Source organism: Ochotona princeps, chromosome X, assembly GCF_030435755.1.
Source record: "Ochotona princeps isolate mOchPri1 chromosome X, mOchPri1.hap1, whole genome shotgun sequence".
Lineage (NCBI taxonomy): Eukaryota > Metazoa > Chordata > Mammalia > Lagomorpha > Ochotonidae > Ochotona > Ochotona princeps.
In genome coordinates this window covers 7,776,703-7,793,955 of record NC_080865.1, presented here as the reverse complement: position 1 = coordinate 7,793,955, position 17,253 = coordinate 7,776,703, and the positions used below count along the sequence as shown (strand labels likewise).

Genomic DNA, 17,253 nt, shown 5'->3' with positions numbered 1-17,253 from the left:
CTGAGAATGTGTTCTTTTAGCCCTTTTCTAGGTGCTACTGGTGTTACTGATCCAGGAAAGCCAGTGGGATAAATGAAACAAGCCCTGAAAAGGGCGGTGATTCCCAACAGGTGATTTTTCTCAAGAAACCAGGTGCTAATCAGTGGTGCAGAGAAACGGCTGGAATGGAGGCACCCTTTCCTTTCCTGATAACAGCAATCCTTACTGTTTCCAAAGGACTTCACAATGCTTCATTTTAAGCAAAGGGGAAGTATTATCACCCTCACTTTTCAGCTGAGAAACCTGAGAACTTAGAGCGGGCAAATTCAACTGACAAGTTCACTGAGAAGAGGCAGGGTTTAATGTTTTAGTTTTTTCTTTTTTTTTTTTTTTTTTTTTTGCTAGGCTATCTTTTAAATTATGATGATATATAGGTCAGAAGGTTGCTGTGTAGAGGTAATCTGACAGTAAATGCAGAACCTTCATCACAGCTAAGGCATTTAGCAAAGGTTCAATGTGTGCTAGTTGCTACTGCCTTGATTACAATTATTGTTGCCCTCATCAGAGTCCCCTTCGCTACAATACAAGCTTGATGCTGTATTGGACCCCGCCCATCTATGCCTCTGTCATCCCCCACGGCAAAGCCATACTAGGGAGACCAAGGATCAGATGTACTCTTGAATTTTAAGCACCATTTCCCATACATGAGGCCAAACTGAGCCAACTCATGCCAGTAACTCCCTTTGACTAGAGTTCCAGAGGTTGCAGGCAGATATGAGCTATGACAGCTGTCCACAAGACCCCCAGGTCAGCTTCCTTTAATTCTTGCTCCCTGCCTTGCCCCTCATCCACTATGCTCACCTGTCCCTTAGGCTAGGAATCCATCAACTTCTTGTTGGCAAGGGAACCTGCTATGTACCCCACCACCCTTACTGCTGAAAGAAACCACATGCCCACTCAACCAGCAGCCAAGCTCAGAATGTATTTCTGTGTATTCTTACAGAACAAAACTGCCTCTGCCATGAGTTGTTGGTTTCCAATGCCAAATAAAGTCACTGAGTTGGGACAAACTCAACTCTTAGCTTCCCTGAGCTTCCTCAACAGAAGTTTCCTTTATGGAAGAAGATCTTGCCATGGAAGAGAAAAGAAAATCAAGAGCAGCATCTCAGCTGACTCTGAATGTGTCAATAAGCTTGGTTGCCTCTTGAGCAGTTGTTTCAACGACAAAAAGTGAGTAGCAAGGTTCCTGTATTGAGTGATTTTCATGGCAGGTAGACCCTCTGATTCAGAGAGGCCCCATTTCAAAGGCTGTGGGTCTGTGAACACTGGCTGAGGTCAGTGGTGAATCACTATTGATGCAGAAGAGGGCCCAGACTGAGCCCAGGGGTTCTCCTATAATAAGCAAGCATCAGGGAAAGAGACTGAGAAAGAGCACTTAGTAGAACCCAATGGAAAGCAGGGTGGTGTGGTACCTCGCCTGGTCAAAGGAGACCTTGCAAGGCACCACTATGCAGAACACAGGAAGACCCACAGAGGTAGAAGAGTGGCTGTCTTGCCTACCCTTCAGCCTGTTCTGGAGAGGAGGGCTCTAGGCTCACCTTGTGTTGCAGCCGGAATGCCAGGACAAGCTGAAGGCTTCAGAAGGGAAGTGCATGGTGCTGGCTGCTTCAGGGCATCCCTCTAGCAGCTTGGCCACATGCCATGAGTGCGGCCTACTGACAGGGGCGTTTCTCCTAAAGCAAGAAAAGCACAGGAAGTTGGCTTAGGGAACCAGGACTGAAATCACTTCCCAGGCAGCTTCCGCCCCCACCCGCTCTTTCCCTTCAAAGGAGCACATCTTGCAAGGAGCTGCTGTGGGAATCTAAGTGGCCCTTCTCAGCTCCAACACTCAGATCTCTTTCACCCTGGGGACGGTGCCCACAGACACAGAACGTCAGCTTCACAAGGCTGTGTTATTCCCAGGAGAATCCTAAGCACACACAACAGTTCTGGATGCACACTGCATACTCTATAAATATTTGTGGAATGCATGAGCGTTGCAGCTCAATGAACAGCGAGTCAATACTGGGCTGTGAAATCTCCAATACTGACTCATCCCTTCCATCAGCGTCTGTCATATATTATTGGGCCCCACCTGCGTGTAGTTTTGAGGACACAAAGATGAAATAAACATACCAGAGCACTTCCAAAACTCTGTGGAAAAAATAGAATTAAAGGGTAAAATATATTTTGGTGCAGAAACCCTTTGAAATCCATGCCAAGTTTTTTTTTTTTTCACAACACACATTTTCTGTGAACTTTTTTGAGGTTCCCTAATAACCTTTGATCTTGGGAGTTCAGAAATTAGCGAGAGATGGAGGAATAGAGAGGGTAGAGGAGAGAAAATACAAATAAAGCATGGTAATGGCAGGCATTTGGCACAGTAATTAAGATGTCAGCTGGGGGGCCTGGCACATTAGCTTAGTAGCTCATGTCCTCGCCTTGTACACACTGGGATCCCATATGGGCACCGGTTCCAATCCCGGCAGTCCCACGTCCCATCCAGCTCCCTGCTTGTGGCCTGGCAAAGCAGACAAGAACAGCTCTAAGCCTTGGGACCTGCACCCACGTGGGAGATGTGGAAGAGGCTCCTGGCTCCTGGCTTTGGATCAGCTCAGCTTTGGCCGTTGTGGCCATTTGGGGAGTAAATCAGTGGATGAAAGATCTTTCTCTGTGTCTCTCCTTCTCTCTGTAATTATCACTTTCCAATTAAAACTAAACAAATCATTCAAAAAAATGTCAGCTGGGATGCCCACAATCCATATCAAAGTACTTGAGTTTGAGTCTTGGTTTCACTTCTGATGCCAATTTCCTGCTAATGCACACACTAGGAAGCACTGGATGATGAACCAGGTTCTTGGACCACTGTCAGCCACGTGGAACATCCAGATGGATTTCATACCTGCTGACTTCACCCTGACCAACTTCCGTAGTGGCTAGGGAATAGAAGGTTGGTCGGTCTCTCTCTCTCTCTCTCTCTATCACTTTCAAATAAAAACAAACATTTTCATTGAAATAAAGTGGACTAAATGAGAGTACACAGGGTAAGATGGGCATGAGAGAAGACACTTGAACTTGCAGGTGAAGTAGTGGCAGGGAACGAGGGCCCCTGGGAGGGAAAACAACATTGTGGTGAATGCGCGGGTGCTGGCTGAAAGAGCACAGACTGCTCAGCAGGTCAGGGGTGAATAAAGGGAAGCAGATCTGAGGCCAAGGCCTTGACTGCAGCTACAAGGTCATCCTTGGCTGGAGGCTTGGCTCACGACTGCCGTACTAACTGGTTTACATTGTCCTCTGGCATACTTCACATGAGTTAATGCTACCTGTGCAAACAGGAAAGAATGATGCTGGGAAGAGCACTCATGGGGCACGCCGGAGGATAGAGAACTGATTGATGGCAGAGACAATCAAAGTACAAGGGAGAGGAAGAGAAACCGACACAGCAGAAAGGAGAGAGGATCAAAAGACAGATGACAAGAAGACAGAAAACTCAAAGATTGTAGAAGAAAATATAAAGAGAGTGATATATAGAAAGATGACAAAATAAGAGAAACAGGTGAGAAGTCAGTAGATTACAAATAATAGATGAGGAATTATTGACTCATTATGAGGGTACATGAAAAGGCTCATGAAAAATAGAATTATAAGTTCATTCTGCCATAAAACTTTTTGAACATACCCTTGCACAAAAGAATTTTAAAAATGGTATCAAAATAAACTTATCCTCTAATCCCCCCTTTTCACCAACTCTTTAAAGTACTTCATGATTACTAATGTATTCACACTTACTGTGCCAGGCTCCGTACGAGGCACTGACAGTAGAGGTGAATAAGATAAGCAACCTGTTTTTCAACAAGCTTGTAAGACAACGGCAAGCTCTCTACCTTTTGGGAGCAGGAGTGGATCAACTCCAGCTGGAGGACCGCACCCTAGCTGGAAAGACCTCTCATCCAGGTAGAAAAACCAATGATGTTAGCAATTTAAGACTCCAAATGGCTAAGGGTCCAGAAATGTGGTCCTGGGGAAATGAGCTGGCTGGGGGAATTACAGCTTATGTAATTACAAGCCAGACACAAAGGAGCAGGTATGGGAGGTGGGGCTGGTGATGCTGCTCTTCCAAGGCCAGGGACCAGAGCCACAGGGTAATACAACAGTTAAGATCTATGAGGAGAGGGCCCGGCGGCGTGGCGGCTAAAGTCCTTGCCTTGAACACCCCAGGATCCCATATGGGCACCGGTTCTAATCCCGGCAGCTCCACTTCCCATCCAGCTCCCTGCTTGTGGCCTGGGAAGGCAGGAGAGGACGGCCCAAAGCTTTAGGACCCTGCACCCATGTGGGAGACCCGGAAGAGGTTCCTGGTTCCCAGCTTCGGATTGGCTCAGCTCTGGCCGTTACAGCTCACTTGGGGAGTGAATCATCGGACGGAAGATCTTCCCCTCTGTCTCTCCTCCTCTCTGTGTATCTGACTTTGTAATAAAATAAATAAATCTTAAGATAAGTCAGGCAACCCTCCCCCACTTTGTCACCACCTGGTCCTATTATGAATCTCAGAGTGCCCGGCACAGAGAGGGCACAGAAATTCCAAGAAGGATTTGGAGTTGGCGCCTTCTCCAGAAACTTACACACAAGGTTGCTGTTAGCTTGCAGTCATTGGCATAGCAATTGTTTATTACGTATCTAGCAGTAACAGTACTACGGACTACTTACAAATGCTATGTGCTATATATCTACTCTGCTCTATGTTCCTTGAGACTGAGGCCACAGTCCAGAATGTGGCACTTTTCCTGTTTTGGGCTCTTTTTTCATATGCAGGATTCTTGACGTTCCTCTGAATCTAGAGTCTAAAATATGGATGGTCAGCCACGATAACATGCTATCCTAACCCTTCAATCACACACCGATTTCTACAAGCCTTCTTGTAGGATGTGCTCCTAGCTTTGCCTGTCTCTCCATTGTCAATGCAAACATTACTCAGAATTGCACACCCCCCCCTTGGAAGTCCTCATGTCCTCCTGTTCTGGTCTGGACTCTTGCTGCTGGGCAGAGTCGTGTATCAGCCTGGCAGCCTCTCTTCTGTTGCCCCTGCACTCACTGCTTTTACGCCACTCTCCCACGCAAGACTCAGTACTGACTCCCTGTTTCTCACCCTGCCCTTTACCACCTGCTAAAAGCTATCTTTACTTGCCCAATTTAGTCTCTCAAGTTTCTGCTCCAATCATATCCTGTAATCAGCTCATTCCCTTTTTTTTCCAAAAGAATTTATTTATTTTGAAAGTTATGAGTCAGAGGGAGTGACAGATAAAAGGAAGAGGGGAGAGGGTTTAAGCATTGGTCTAATTCACAGAGGGCCACAGTGGCCAGCACTGGACCAGGCCAAAGTTAGGTGCTTCATTCAGGACTCTGCGTAGGTGGCAAGGGTCAAAAAGTTTGGGCTTAGCCCAGCACAATGGCCCACTAACTAAATTCTCACCTTGCATACACAGGGATCCCATATGGACACTGGTTCGTGTCCCAGCTGCTCCACTTCCCATCCAGCTCCCTGCTTATGGTTGGAGAAAGCAGTAGAGGATGGCCCAAAGCCTTGGGACCCTGCACCCAAGAGGATCCCATGTGGGAGACCTGGAAGAAGCACTTGGCTACTGGCTTCGGGTTGGCTCAGCTCTGGTCATTGCGGCCACTTGGAAAGTGAACCAGCAGACAGAAAATCTTTCTGTGTTGCCTTCTCTCTGTCTTTCCAATAAAAATAAATAAATCTTTAAAAAACAAAACAAAGGCCTAGTGCAGTCCTTGCCTTGAATGCACCAGGATCCCATATGGGTGCCAGTTCTAATCCTGGTAGCCCCACTTCCCATCCAGCTCCCTGCTTGTGGCCTGGGAAAGCAGTTGAGGATGGCCCAAGGCCTTGGGACTCTGCACCCGTGTGGGAGACCCAGAGGAGGTTCCTGGCTCCTGGCTTCAGATCAGCACAGCACTGGCCATGTGGTCACTTAGGGAGTGAATCATTGGATGGAAAGTCTTCCTCTCTGTCTCTCCTCTCTGGATATCTGACTTAACAATAAAAATAAATAAATATTAAAAAAACCTTAGGCCATCTTTCACTGCTTTCCCCAGGCAATTAGCAGGTAGATAGATCAGAAATAGACCAGCTGTGACATGAACTGGCACTCATGTGGGATGTTGGCCTCACCAAGTAGTGGCTTTACCTGCCACACCATAAAACTAGACCCCATATGATACTTTACATTGCTCCTGACGATGTCATGTACAGAAATCTCATCCTTTCAGCTATAACAAGCCATTAGGCAAGGAGGAAAAAATAACTGAAACAGATCAAGGTTCAAATCCTAACTCTACCACTTCAGATGTGTGATTCAACATGAGTCACGTAACCAACTCATCTTAGCTTCAGTTTTCTTGTCTGAGAAAGTGAACAATAATCTATCTGGCTAGATTATTATGGGGCTTATAAATAATATTAGGATACTTCAAAAAGTTCATGGGGTGGGAGCTGGTGTTGTGGCATAGCAGGTTAAGCCATGGCCTGCAGTCTCGGCATCCCAAATGGGTGCTAGTTCAGGGTCAGCTGATTTACTACCAATCCAGCTCCCTGCTACAAGCCTGGGAAGGCAGCAGAAGATGGCCCAAGTACTTAGAACCCTACTACCATGTGGGAAACCCAGATAAGGCTCCCAGCTCCTGGTTTTGGTGTGGTCCAGTCCCAGCCATTGTGGCTATTTGGGGAATGAACCAGCAGGAGAAAGAAGATTCTTTTTGTCTCTTTTTCTCTCTCTCTCTCTCTCCGTAATTCTATCTCTCAAACAAATAAAATAAATCTTTTTAAAATCTTCATGGAGCTTGAACATCTTAACAAAGCCATGCACAGATTTCTAATGCTTTGAAACTTACCTTTTAATTCTAATTTCCCACAAAATGAAGCTCCCTTATATTTTCAAAGTATTGCGGCTACAACCTGATGGATAGCAAGTGGTAAGTAAATAGGAATTTATGGTTCTTAGCTCAGTCTTGCCCTCTTTTGATAGTTCAACAACAGCCTCTCTAGATAACTAGATCTGTCCATCTACAGCATTCCCTTGTCATACTTTGAAAGTTAGCTCACTAACATTCCTTCCTCCCTCTAGCAATCCTTCATGATGAGGAAGCAATCCTAAACAAGACAGAGGAAAGAGGTGAGAGGGTGTGTTTAGGGACACTGGTGAAAAAAAAAATCAAAGGTTGGAAGGAGGAAAACCCAAATGGAGGGAACTAGAGCCAAAGCTAGAGCCTTCTACTCACATTTGCGAAAGAGGAGGATACTCTAATATTTGGCATATTCTCATTCATGAACAGCTCTAGACTTGGAGAGTCAACACTTGCACTCCAGCTCTGTGACCTTTGGACGCATCCCCTTCTGAGTTGCAGATTCTTTAACACTAACCTGGAGAAGCTGGCCATTCATTTCTCCTAAGTTATTGGATTAACTGCAGTTGCATGTTCAAAATCAATCAGCAAAATACCTGCACATCTTATAAACCTCAAACAATAACAACCACATGTTGCATGCATGCATTGGTCAGCTTCTCACTCCAACATAGGAAAAGTTATTAATATCCCCACTTTAGAGACGCAGAAAGCTTCAGTGATTCGCCTCAAGCACACAGCTAGTAACCAGCAGGGCCGGGGCTGAGACCCAGCTCCTCCAGCACTATCGAGGGTACTACATGATTCTTCCTCCTCCTTCTTAAAGACAGGTCTGTCTCAAAAAGCTTGTATCCCTGACTACTCCCACGCCATTCCTCCAAGAAAGGCAGAAAAGGCAGCTTACGCTAGCCCTAGAGTTGCAGCCTTAAGCAGTGAGGAGGGAAGATGAAGAGAAATGAGTGGACAAGTGAGACAATGCCAACCATGCAGCCCCAGGACCAGACACGGAGGCTTCTACCCAAGCACTCACTCTTTCTCCAAATGCTGGCTCAGGTATTATCATTGAACATACGCTGCATCATTCTTCACTCTAAAATGCCTTAAGCATAAGGAAAGGGACATTGAAGAAAGCAAGCAGGAGGGGGAGAAGGGAGCAGCCACGGCTACTGGCTGTACCTACCACGGAAGTTGCCCAGGTTGGAGAGACGGCTTGGGAGACAGCAGAGTATCCAGCTAGCTCAGATTCTTTTCCAGCGAGTGTCCTGCCTTAGCTGGGACCTATCTGCCCTCCGGCTAAGACGTCCTGAAGCGAGGGGCAAGGGGCCATCAGCCCAAGATCCTGAGCATGGTCCAAAGGGCTCAGACACAGCCAAGTTCCAGTTCCAAGGAGAGGAAGGAGAAGTATTCAAGGCAAGGAATGGCCATCAGTCAGGTTGGACCTCTATGTGAGCACACAGCCTTAGGGAAGGAGAGTTGTTGTCAAGCGCTGGATAGAAGTGAAGATGTTGTTCCAGGAACCAGCCAGAGCCCTGGTGGCAAAGGGAAGGATGAAAGGCAGTTCCAGCAGCATAAACACCACCACCCCACCCCCCAGCCGCCCCTGTTCCTGACTCCAACCTCCTCTGAGCCCTGGCCCACCCCCTCCAGAGCTCAGAGGCCAATAAGGAAGCTGGGCCCCCAGCCACTACTAGAACTCAGGAAAGGAGCAAGGAAACGATGTTTGGGAAAGATAAAGCGGGTGTCTAAAAAGAATTTTTAAAAATACACGTAAGTGAGAGAGAAAAATACCCCAGACACATACACTTAAAAGAATTCCTGTGCTTCCTGGACTGAGTTGACCCCACCCAGCCACCTCCGCAGGTCCCTGTGGTCCACAGAAAAGGAAAACCCAGACCAGCTAGGCTTACCAGCCTGTAGGTCCAGAGGAGCAGTGCTACGGCTGCTTTTATATCCAGGCTGGCAGGACGCTTAGAGATTTTTCAAGGGGAAGGTCATGCTCAGACACAAGCCTCACTGCTGTAAGGGTCTTCACTTTTATGGGCATGGGGGAATACTGAAAGAAAACTAATTTCACAGAAGACACACCAACTCCAGAAGAGGTGTTCATTAGCAATGCTGGAATTAGTGGCGTCTGGGGTATGGGTCTCCAGACCTGAATTCAAACAGAACTTGCAGAACTTGTTCGTGTCTCTTTCTCCTTTCTCTCTCTCTCTTTCTCTCTCTCTCTCTCTTTCTCTCTCCTCCCCGACTGTCTGCCTTTGCGAAAATAAGGCAGTGAACTCAGTTGTCACAAATGTACACTAAAATCATGCTATGATACACAAGTCCTTGTTCCCAGCAGGTCCTGTTTCCATGTGGATCTGAATGATCCTGGAACTGACCAGGACGCTGCCCACAGCCCGCAGCAGCTCTCTATGTGTCTGTTACATCCCCTAAGTCCAGGCTCAGGCATCAGAATTTCATCTCGCTTGGAGGTTTAGAATGTTGCCTTAACAATGCTCCTGGTCCCCACTCCAGTTTCCCTTGGCCTCTGGCCCCAATTCCAGTAATTTTCTGGCCCCTGAGAGGGCTTACGCAAGCTCCCTCAGGACAAGAAGTATGTGAGGGCCTTTCCTCTCTGGGGAAATTGTGCCCAGAGGCCCCTTCCCCTCTCTCTCCCCAGGAGACTTCACAGGGAAGTCTGCATTGACTTTTATAAACTACATCGGTCCTGCGGCCGAGGGTGGGGGGGGAGTTGGAGGGGGAGAGGATCGTGGTTAGAGTCCTTGGCTTGGAGCCTCAGCTCTACTGCTCGCTTGTTTGGCTTTGTGCATGTCATGTGCCGTCAATGTCATCATCTGCAGAACATGAGTGCCCTGTGACAGGCACTCAATAAATGGCAGCTGTTTTTAGTGTCATCTCGCAACAAGAATGAAGGTGGCCAAGGTTACTGTGTATTTCTTCCATCCAGACGAAGACGAAAGGTGAAAGTTAAGAGAGGGCTCCAAAGCCAAAGCAGGTACTCTAGAGCAGCCCTTCTCCGACTTTCCCAGGCACGACAAACTTCTGGGGTTCTGGGAAAAACGCAGATTCCAATTCAGTGGATCAGGTGTGCAGCCCATGTTCTGACTCTGTAATAAGATCTAAAGTGATACTGATGCTGCACATGTTATAAGCACATTTTGAGCAACCATAATTCCTGGTCCAAAGCAAGCCTCCGGATAAGCAGTCTCTTCTTACACTGTCCCTTAGGCCTGGGTGCCCAGTGTTCTCTAAACTTCTAATCACCAAGAATCTTACTTGCTCCACGGTGACCTAGCCCACACCAGTGAGGTGGAAGTAATGAAGACTAGAGGCGCAAGTGTGTTGGTAGAACTTGCTGAGGTAGGGAGGCACTGTAGGAATACAAGCTGTTGTTACCATACGCAATAACAGGCAGATGGGCCCAAATCGATTATAGAGGGGTCTGCAAAAAGCCCAAGGAAAATGTGGATTCTGAAAGAAAACTGGGCATGGATCTCAAAAATATTCTGCACCAAAATAAGTGTATCATTTCAATTCTATTTTCTATGAACTTTTACATAATCCCGGTACTCAAGAAATTCTCAGACAAGGGAAGCTCAGTGAAGAACTTGAGTAGTTTGGCCAGTTTGGGATTTGGGGAAGAGGTTGGGAGATGGCATGAGGAGAAAAGGAACACTCTCCCACTTAGCAGAACTGAGTTCCAGAGAATACGATCAAGTATAACTGTCTAGACTCGGGGCCAGATAAAGACAACTGCCTCTTTCCCAAACACTCAGAGGACAAGAACTTGGCATGGGGTCATGGCTGGGGAGGGGGCAGGCAGGCACCTGCAGACAGAAGTGGCAGATCAGCCAGAAGCTGTCTCCCCAAAGAGTTCTTGTAAAGACCCTTGAAAAGGAGAAAGGGCTGGACACATTCAGAAGTGGTCTCTCGCTATCCCACTCAGCTGCCATCCCAGTATCTCCCGACAGCAGCACGTGCTGCTGAGCCTGCCCCCTTTCCCCTGCCCCCGCAAGCCACTCAAGAGATATTTGTGGAAAGAAAGCAGCAGAAAAACATCCAAGTCTCTGCCACCCCCTCCCCAAGTCAGAGCAAAAAAGGAAAATGTAACTCCTGTTGCTTGGGGTTGTCCTTAGCCTGAGGTCTGGGCCATTAAGGTAGCAGCAGGCGCTTTCCTCTTTTGAAAGTGTTAGGATAAAGAGAAGCACAAAAGAGTGTCCCTGGTTAGCTTTGTTTACTTTCTGGAGCTCTCCCAGCCCCTACCCTCCCTACCCCCAACCTTCCAAAGCAGCACATTCCACCTGCCCCACGTGAAGGAGTCCCAGCTCATTCTGGTCGGCTCAGCAGGAAGAGAAGTGTGCAGACAGGCCAGGACAGAACAATGCATGACTTGTTTATCTGACAGAAGAGGGGAAAAGCTGCTTGGTCACCAGGGAGGGACACAGAGGCCCACCCCCATTCCATGCTTGGGGGGAGGGAGTAATCTTGCTGCCTGGCTGTCAGGAGACCCTTCATTATTATAAATGAAACCAAGGGGGGAACTATGTAAATTTGTGTGTATACAGTACTTTAATTTTCAGGACAAGGCCTTCCCAGCATTCTGGGTCATCATGGGAAAGATGGGAACTTTGTGGAGGAAAGGATTTGGGTACCCTGCTCTGCATCTTCCCCTTCTCTCTTCTACCCTTTCTTCCCCTTCTCTTTCCTTTTCTCTGAATAGCCAGAGCAAGTTCTTTCAAGTAAATCTGCTAGACAACCCCCCCATTACCTCCAGCCCACAAACTATTGCACAATCCCTCCCCTGGTAAAAGGAAACACAGGGGCTGGTGTTGTGGCATCACCAGAAAAGGTGCTGCCTACAAATGGCAGCATACAGGCACCGGTTCCTGTTTTAGCTCCTCCACTTCCCATCTAGCTTCTTCCTAATGGCCTGAGGAAAGTGGCAGAGGATAGCCTACCTGCGTTGGTCCCTATCACCCACATGGGAGACACAGCAAGAAGCTCCTGACTCCTGGCTTCCACCTGGCCCAGCCCTGACCATTGCCGTGAACCAGCAGTTTTCTCCGTTTTTCTTCCTCTCCTTTCTGTAACTTTCAAATAAATAAATCAATCTTGACAAGAGCAGTGAACTCAGGGTACGGAATAAGGAGGGAGGGAATACCGGAATGGAAATGAAAACCTCTCCCCAGAGCTGCAGTGTGCATCAGGGGCTTGTTTTTTAGTTTTTTGTTTGTTTGTTTGTTTGTTTGTTTGTTTGTTTTGGGGGGAGTAGGACTACATCACTACATTTGCCCTCTGTTTCCATTTCTCCATTTTCACTCTGGAATCTTCAAAAACATGAAGACACACTCTTTACAAAGAAAGTTGGAAAGAAGTAATCATCTACATGACTTGTAAGAGCTTTGCAAATAACAGAGGCCAGAAAAGTGTCTAGTAGCTTAGAAATGCCATACTCACAATTCTATTTCAAAGTGAACTAGTGAGTAATTTCTAGTTTTTTGTATGTGTACTCTGATAAAACATATCCTTTCGTAGGTTGTCTCTTGTCAATGATTCTAAAGACAAAGAGGCAGATGATGCATATTTTACAGCTTCTAGAACTGAGGGGAGCAAGGCAAGAATCTCTGTAACAAAAGAGGGCTTTTTCTCTCCTTTATATGTATAGAAGCTGAAAGTGCAACACCAGAGAGCTCAAGACTTCAGAGGAACATTCTAGAAAAGGGCAGCGAGTTCATAGCATGCCCTCTGACTCAACAGATAGCCCGAGAGCTTTTGCCATGATACCCAATTTCCTAAGCTAACACCCAAAATGATAAACAGAGCAGGGGATGTTTGTTTTCCAGTATGCTTAGGGTATCCTTTGGGGAGGCAGCTGCAGGTATAAACAAGGCTTCCTTTCTTCCTCCTTTTAGTCCATCATCTCCTTCAGCTCAGCTTCAGTACTGGACATACCACTTTTCAAGGATCTGATAGAATGCACAGACATCTTTCCCACAGGCAAGTATCAAGTCCTCAGAACTACTTTTGGCCACTCCCCAAGCCATATACATTACTAAAGGCATGGAACTCTGAGAAAAGCAGCAGCAACGGAGACGGCCCCAATGGAAAACACAACACCTACTGGTTCTGCTCTAGGAAAATCTGACAATGAGGAAGGGCCAATACTCAGCAAAGAGTGACATGAGCAAGATGAACAATGGAGGGAGGTGAGGTTTGAGGGGATAGGCTGCACAGGTAGACCAAGGACTTATCCTAAGCCAACATAAGCACTTTGAATTTTATTCTCGGATCAACAGGAAGCAACTGGCTAAGCAGGGGACTCACATAGTCTAAGTTTGACAGAGATCGCACTTGCCTGAAGGGCTGGGGAAAGCACAAGAGTAAAAGCCAGAGAACCAGTTACAAGAGGTAAGGGTGGTTTGTTCTAAGGAAGTAGCAGTAGGGACAGGGAAAGAGGTCTCATTAGAGATACTTGGAACTGCATATGTTGATACTATACTTGATCTTAGCCAAAAGGCTGAGAAGCGAAGCATATGTTGATGAATCAAATGTAGAGAAAAAGGGGAGAACTATAAGCCATAACACTTGGGTCTTCTGGCATCTGTACCTTCCTAGCACAGCATTCATTCCCGAAACTGAGTCATTAGTAACTCTAAAAAAAATGGCAGTCTTCATCAGTCCTTTAGCCAAGCATTTATAGTTTCTATCTACATTTAAGTCACGAAGCCATACTATGTAACATGCCAAAATAAAGATATAATCCCAGTGTTCAAGGAATTTACAGTGTACTGCAAGGTGGATGAAAAAGACCTAAATAACCACTAAATGGAACAGAATGTCTCAAGCATAGGAAAGTAAATGGTAACAGAATGAAAACTAAGGGAACATAGGAGCAGCACTGTGACATAGTGGATTAAGCTGCTGTGGGCACCAGTTTGAGTCTCAGCTGTTCCACTTTCAATCCTGCTTCCTGCTAATGTGCCTTGGAGAACACCAGAAGATGGCTCAAGTGCTTGGATCACTGAAATTACATGGGACACACTTGTTCCTGGTTGTGGCCTGGTCCAACTCTGGATGTTTGTTTTTGGGGGAGTGAACCAGTACATGGAAAATCTGTTTTTCATTCTCTCAAGTGTATGTGAGTGTGCGTCCCTCTCTCTGTTGCCTTTTTCTTTTTTTAAGTACATCTTTATCAAATACAAGAAGAAGAAGAGTATAGCTGGTAGAATAAAGGAAGGCTTCACAGATCCTCTCAGTGAGTTTTGGAAGTTTCAGCATAATTTCAAGCAGAGAAGGTTAGAAGAGAGGTGTTCTTTGTGTGAACTAAAGGTGAAAAAGACCCAAATACAGTGAAGGAAGAAAACACAGGTTCTTTAAGACATATATGCAGTAAAGTTAGAATGATTCAAGGGCACAGTGGGCCTTAAATATCAGGTGGCACGTTGACTTTACATAGTCAAATAGTTAAGAGAGAGAGAGACCATAGGAGTTCCAGGGTAGGAGAGAAGTACAGTTAAAGCAATGTGTAGGACCAACTATGTAGAGAAACATTGGAAGCAGAAGAAAAGGTAAGCTGGTGCAATAGATGCTGGTGGTACCTCAGAAAGGTCAGGGAAACGTGTACCATGCATGGATTTCAAAGTTTTTAACAACACAATAAACTTATCTTTTAATTTCAATTTTAATTATTTTTTAATTCAATTTTTGATGTTGGTCAACATGCAATACTTGCACAAGTGCATAGGGTGCAATGTAATATTTCTTTCTTTTTAAAGATTTGTTTATTTTTATTGAAAAGGCAGATTTACAGAGAGGAGAGACAGAAAGATCCTCCATCTGCTGGTTCACTCCCCAAGTGGTAGCAATGGCCAGAGCTGAGCCAATCCAAAGCCAGGAACCAGGAGCCCCTTTTGGGCCTGCCACGAGGGCGCAGGGTTGCAAGGCTATGGATCGTCCTTGACTGCTTTCCCAGGCTACAAGCAGGGAGTTGGATGGGAAGTAGAGCAGCTAGGACATGAACCAGTGCCCGTGGGATCCTGGCATATGCAAGGCGAGGATTTAGCCACTAGGCATTGAACTGTACCTGCAGACACAGACACAGTGTAAAATAATCAAACAAAGCAACCAGGCTTTTCATTTCCTTATGTTTCCTTCATGTTTGGTGCCTATCAGCTCCTCCCTTCCAGCTCTTCACATGGTATATCATACAGTCACCCCACTATGCTGTGGAACACTAGACGCATTGCTTGTATCTGACCGGGTTTTAGGAGCTATTATTCAACCTCTCCCAATTTCTTCTCCTGAAACCTTTCCTAGCCTCTAGTGTTCACTATTCTTTGTTCAGACCAAGTATTTTTCAAACTTCCACAAGACAGAGCGCGTGTGGATTTTGTCTTTCTATGTCTGCCTTACTTTACTTAACATAAGGACCTCTAGTTCCATATAGTTTTCTGCAAATGTCAGGATTTCGCTCATTTTTGTGGCTGAATATTATTTCATCATTTATATATACCATGCATTAAGAAAAACTATTTATGTGAAAGGCAGAATTACAGAGATAGCAGGAGAGAGAGCAAGAGACACACACAGAAAGGGGGGAGAGAGAGAGAGAGAATCTTGCATCTGCTGGTTCAGTCTACAGAAGACCAAATGACTGCAACCGGTAGGGATGGGCTAGACTAAAGCTGAGACCCAAGAGCTTCTTCTGGGTCTCCTATGTGGATGCAGAGGCCCAAGGACTTGGGGCATCATCTGTTGCTTTCCCAGGCCATAAACTGAGCTGTATCAGACATGGAGCAGCCAGGACACAAACCAGGGCCCATATGGGATGCCAGCATCACAGACAGTAGCTTTACCCTTTATGCCACAGTGCTATCCCCAACAACAATCTTTAAAAAATGTACCTTCATATAAAAGGTCAAGCTAGAGTAACAGGGGATGGAACAGAAAAGAAGGATGTAAGAGAAAAATTAACAGGGTTATGCTAACTAAATATGACAACATATGACTAAAACAACTAGGAGAGTTGTGCTACACCTAAGTTAGATTGAGAAGTCTAGTGCCAGATTTGGCTTCAGGAATTGTGTTTTATTTCAGACATGAGTTTTATATGCAGCAACTTGTGTTGGGACCAGTGCCAATATAGCAAGATAAGCTTCTACCTGCAGTGGCAACATGCCATACGGGCCCTGGTTCGAGTCCCAGTGTCTCCACTTCCAATCCAGCTAGCGGCTAATGGCCTAAGAAGGTAGTAGCAGCAGAGGGTCTAAGTTCCTGGGCCCCTGAACCCATGTGAGATACCCAGAAGAAGCTCCTGGCTCCTGGCTTTCGATAGGCTCAGCACCGGCTGTTGCTGCCATTTGGGGTAATGAATCAGAAGACGGAAGACCTCTCTATTTATCTCTCCTTCTCTCTCTGTAAGTCTTTCAAATAGAAATAAAAATGTATAAAACTTCAATGCAGGTAGATACATACATGCAGGGATGAGCTGGACATTTGGGCTCAGACCTGGAGAAAGGTCAGGGCAGAGTATGGACAGGCGGCCAATATCCACAACAACGAGGCAGTGTAAGCTGATGCAATGGTTGTGGCTGAGCACTGTGAATGCGTGGGAAGGGAAGAGGGTGAATGGAAGATCCCTACTAAACTGCAAGAGTTCAGACAGGAGACAAAGAAGAGAGACAAAACAATAAAATGGCATTTTTGCTCACCCTGACGATCTATTTTTTAAGTGTCAGCAAATTTGTAAAACAAAAAAAATAGACACATACCACTAGATAGAAATAGAAACGGGTACACACTTTAATGGGTATGCACTGGAGGGAATTTGGTTATAAGTTATCAGGAAACCAAGAAGTATTTGAACTGTCCTTGCTTCAACCAACACATACATGTACTCAACTACATACATTATAAAATGGAATGATACAGAGAAAATTAACATGAACCCTGCATAAGGATGGTGAAGGTGAAGCATATTATGCAAGGATTATATGCAAAGCAACTTGTTTTGCATCCAAATAGCTTTCTGTTTCCCTCTCCTGCAAACAGTGGTGCTCAATGCTTGTCCTATGGACTTGCATCAGCATCACCTGGGGATTTCTCAGGAATGAAATCCCAGACTCTCGAATCACCACCTCTAGGAGTAGGACTCAGTAATTGCAGCTGAGACAAGGCCTCCAGGAGGTTTAGATACACACTCAGGTCTGACAACCATCACACTTTCATATATTTTAAAACAGATTGGCCTTTTCAAAGTACAGGCTGTGTGTGAGGTCTTGCCTTCCTGGGCTCAGAGCCTGCCTTCAACAGGCG

General features: G+C 45.9%; 1 protein-coding gene and 1 non-coding gene across 2 annotated transcripts in view; one reads left to right on the top strand and one right to left on the bottom strand.

Annotated features, from left to right (window-relative positions):
- The window catches only part of SHROOM4 (shroom family member 4), a 221,304-nt gene that overhangs the window by 47,317 nt on the left and 156,734 nt on the right, over window positions 1-17,253 (bottom strand). Inside the window, exon 3 of the mRNA XM_058658470.1 lies at window positions 1,578-1,712. Within this exon, the coding sequence (XP_058514453.1) occupies window positions 1,578-1,712 (135 nt within the window). The remainder of the gene's footprint in view (window positions 1-1,577; window positions 1,713-17,253) is intronic.
- Window positions 16,830-16,933, top strand: LOC118760452 (U6 spliceosomal RNA). Its single transcript, XR_004996793.1, has one exon. It is a non-coding gene; the product is annotated as a U6 spliceosomal RNA (small nuclear RNA).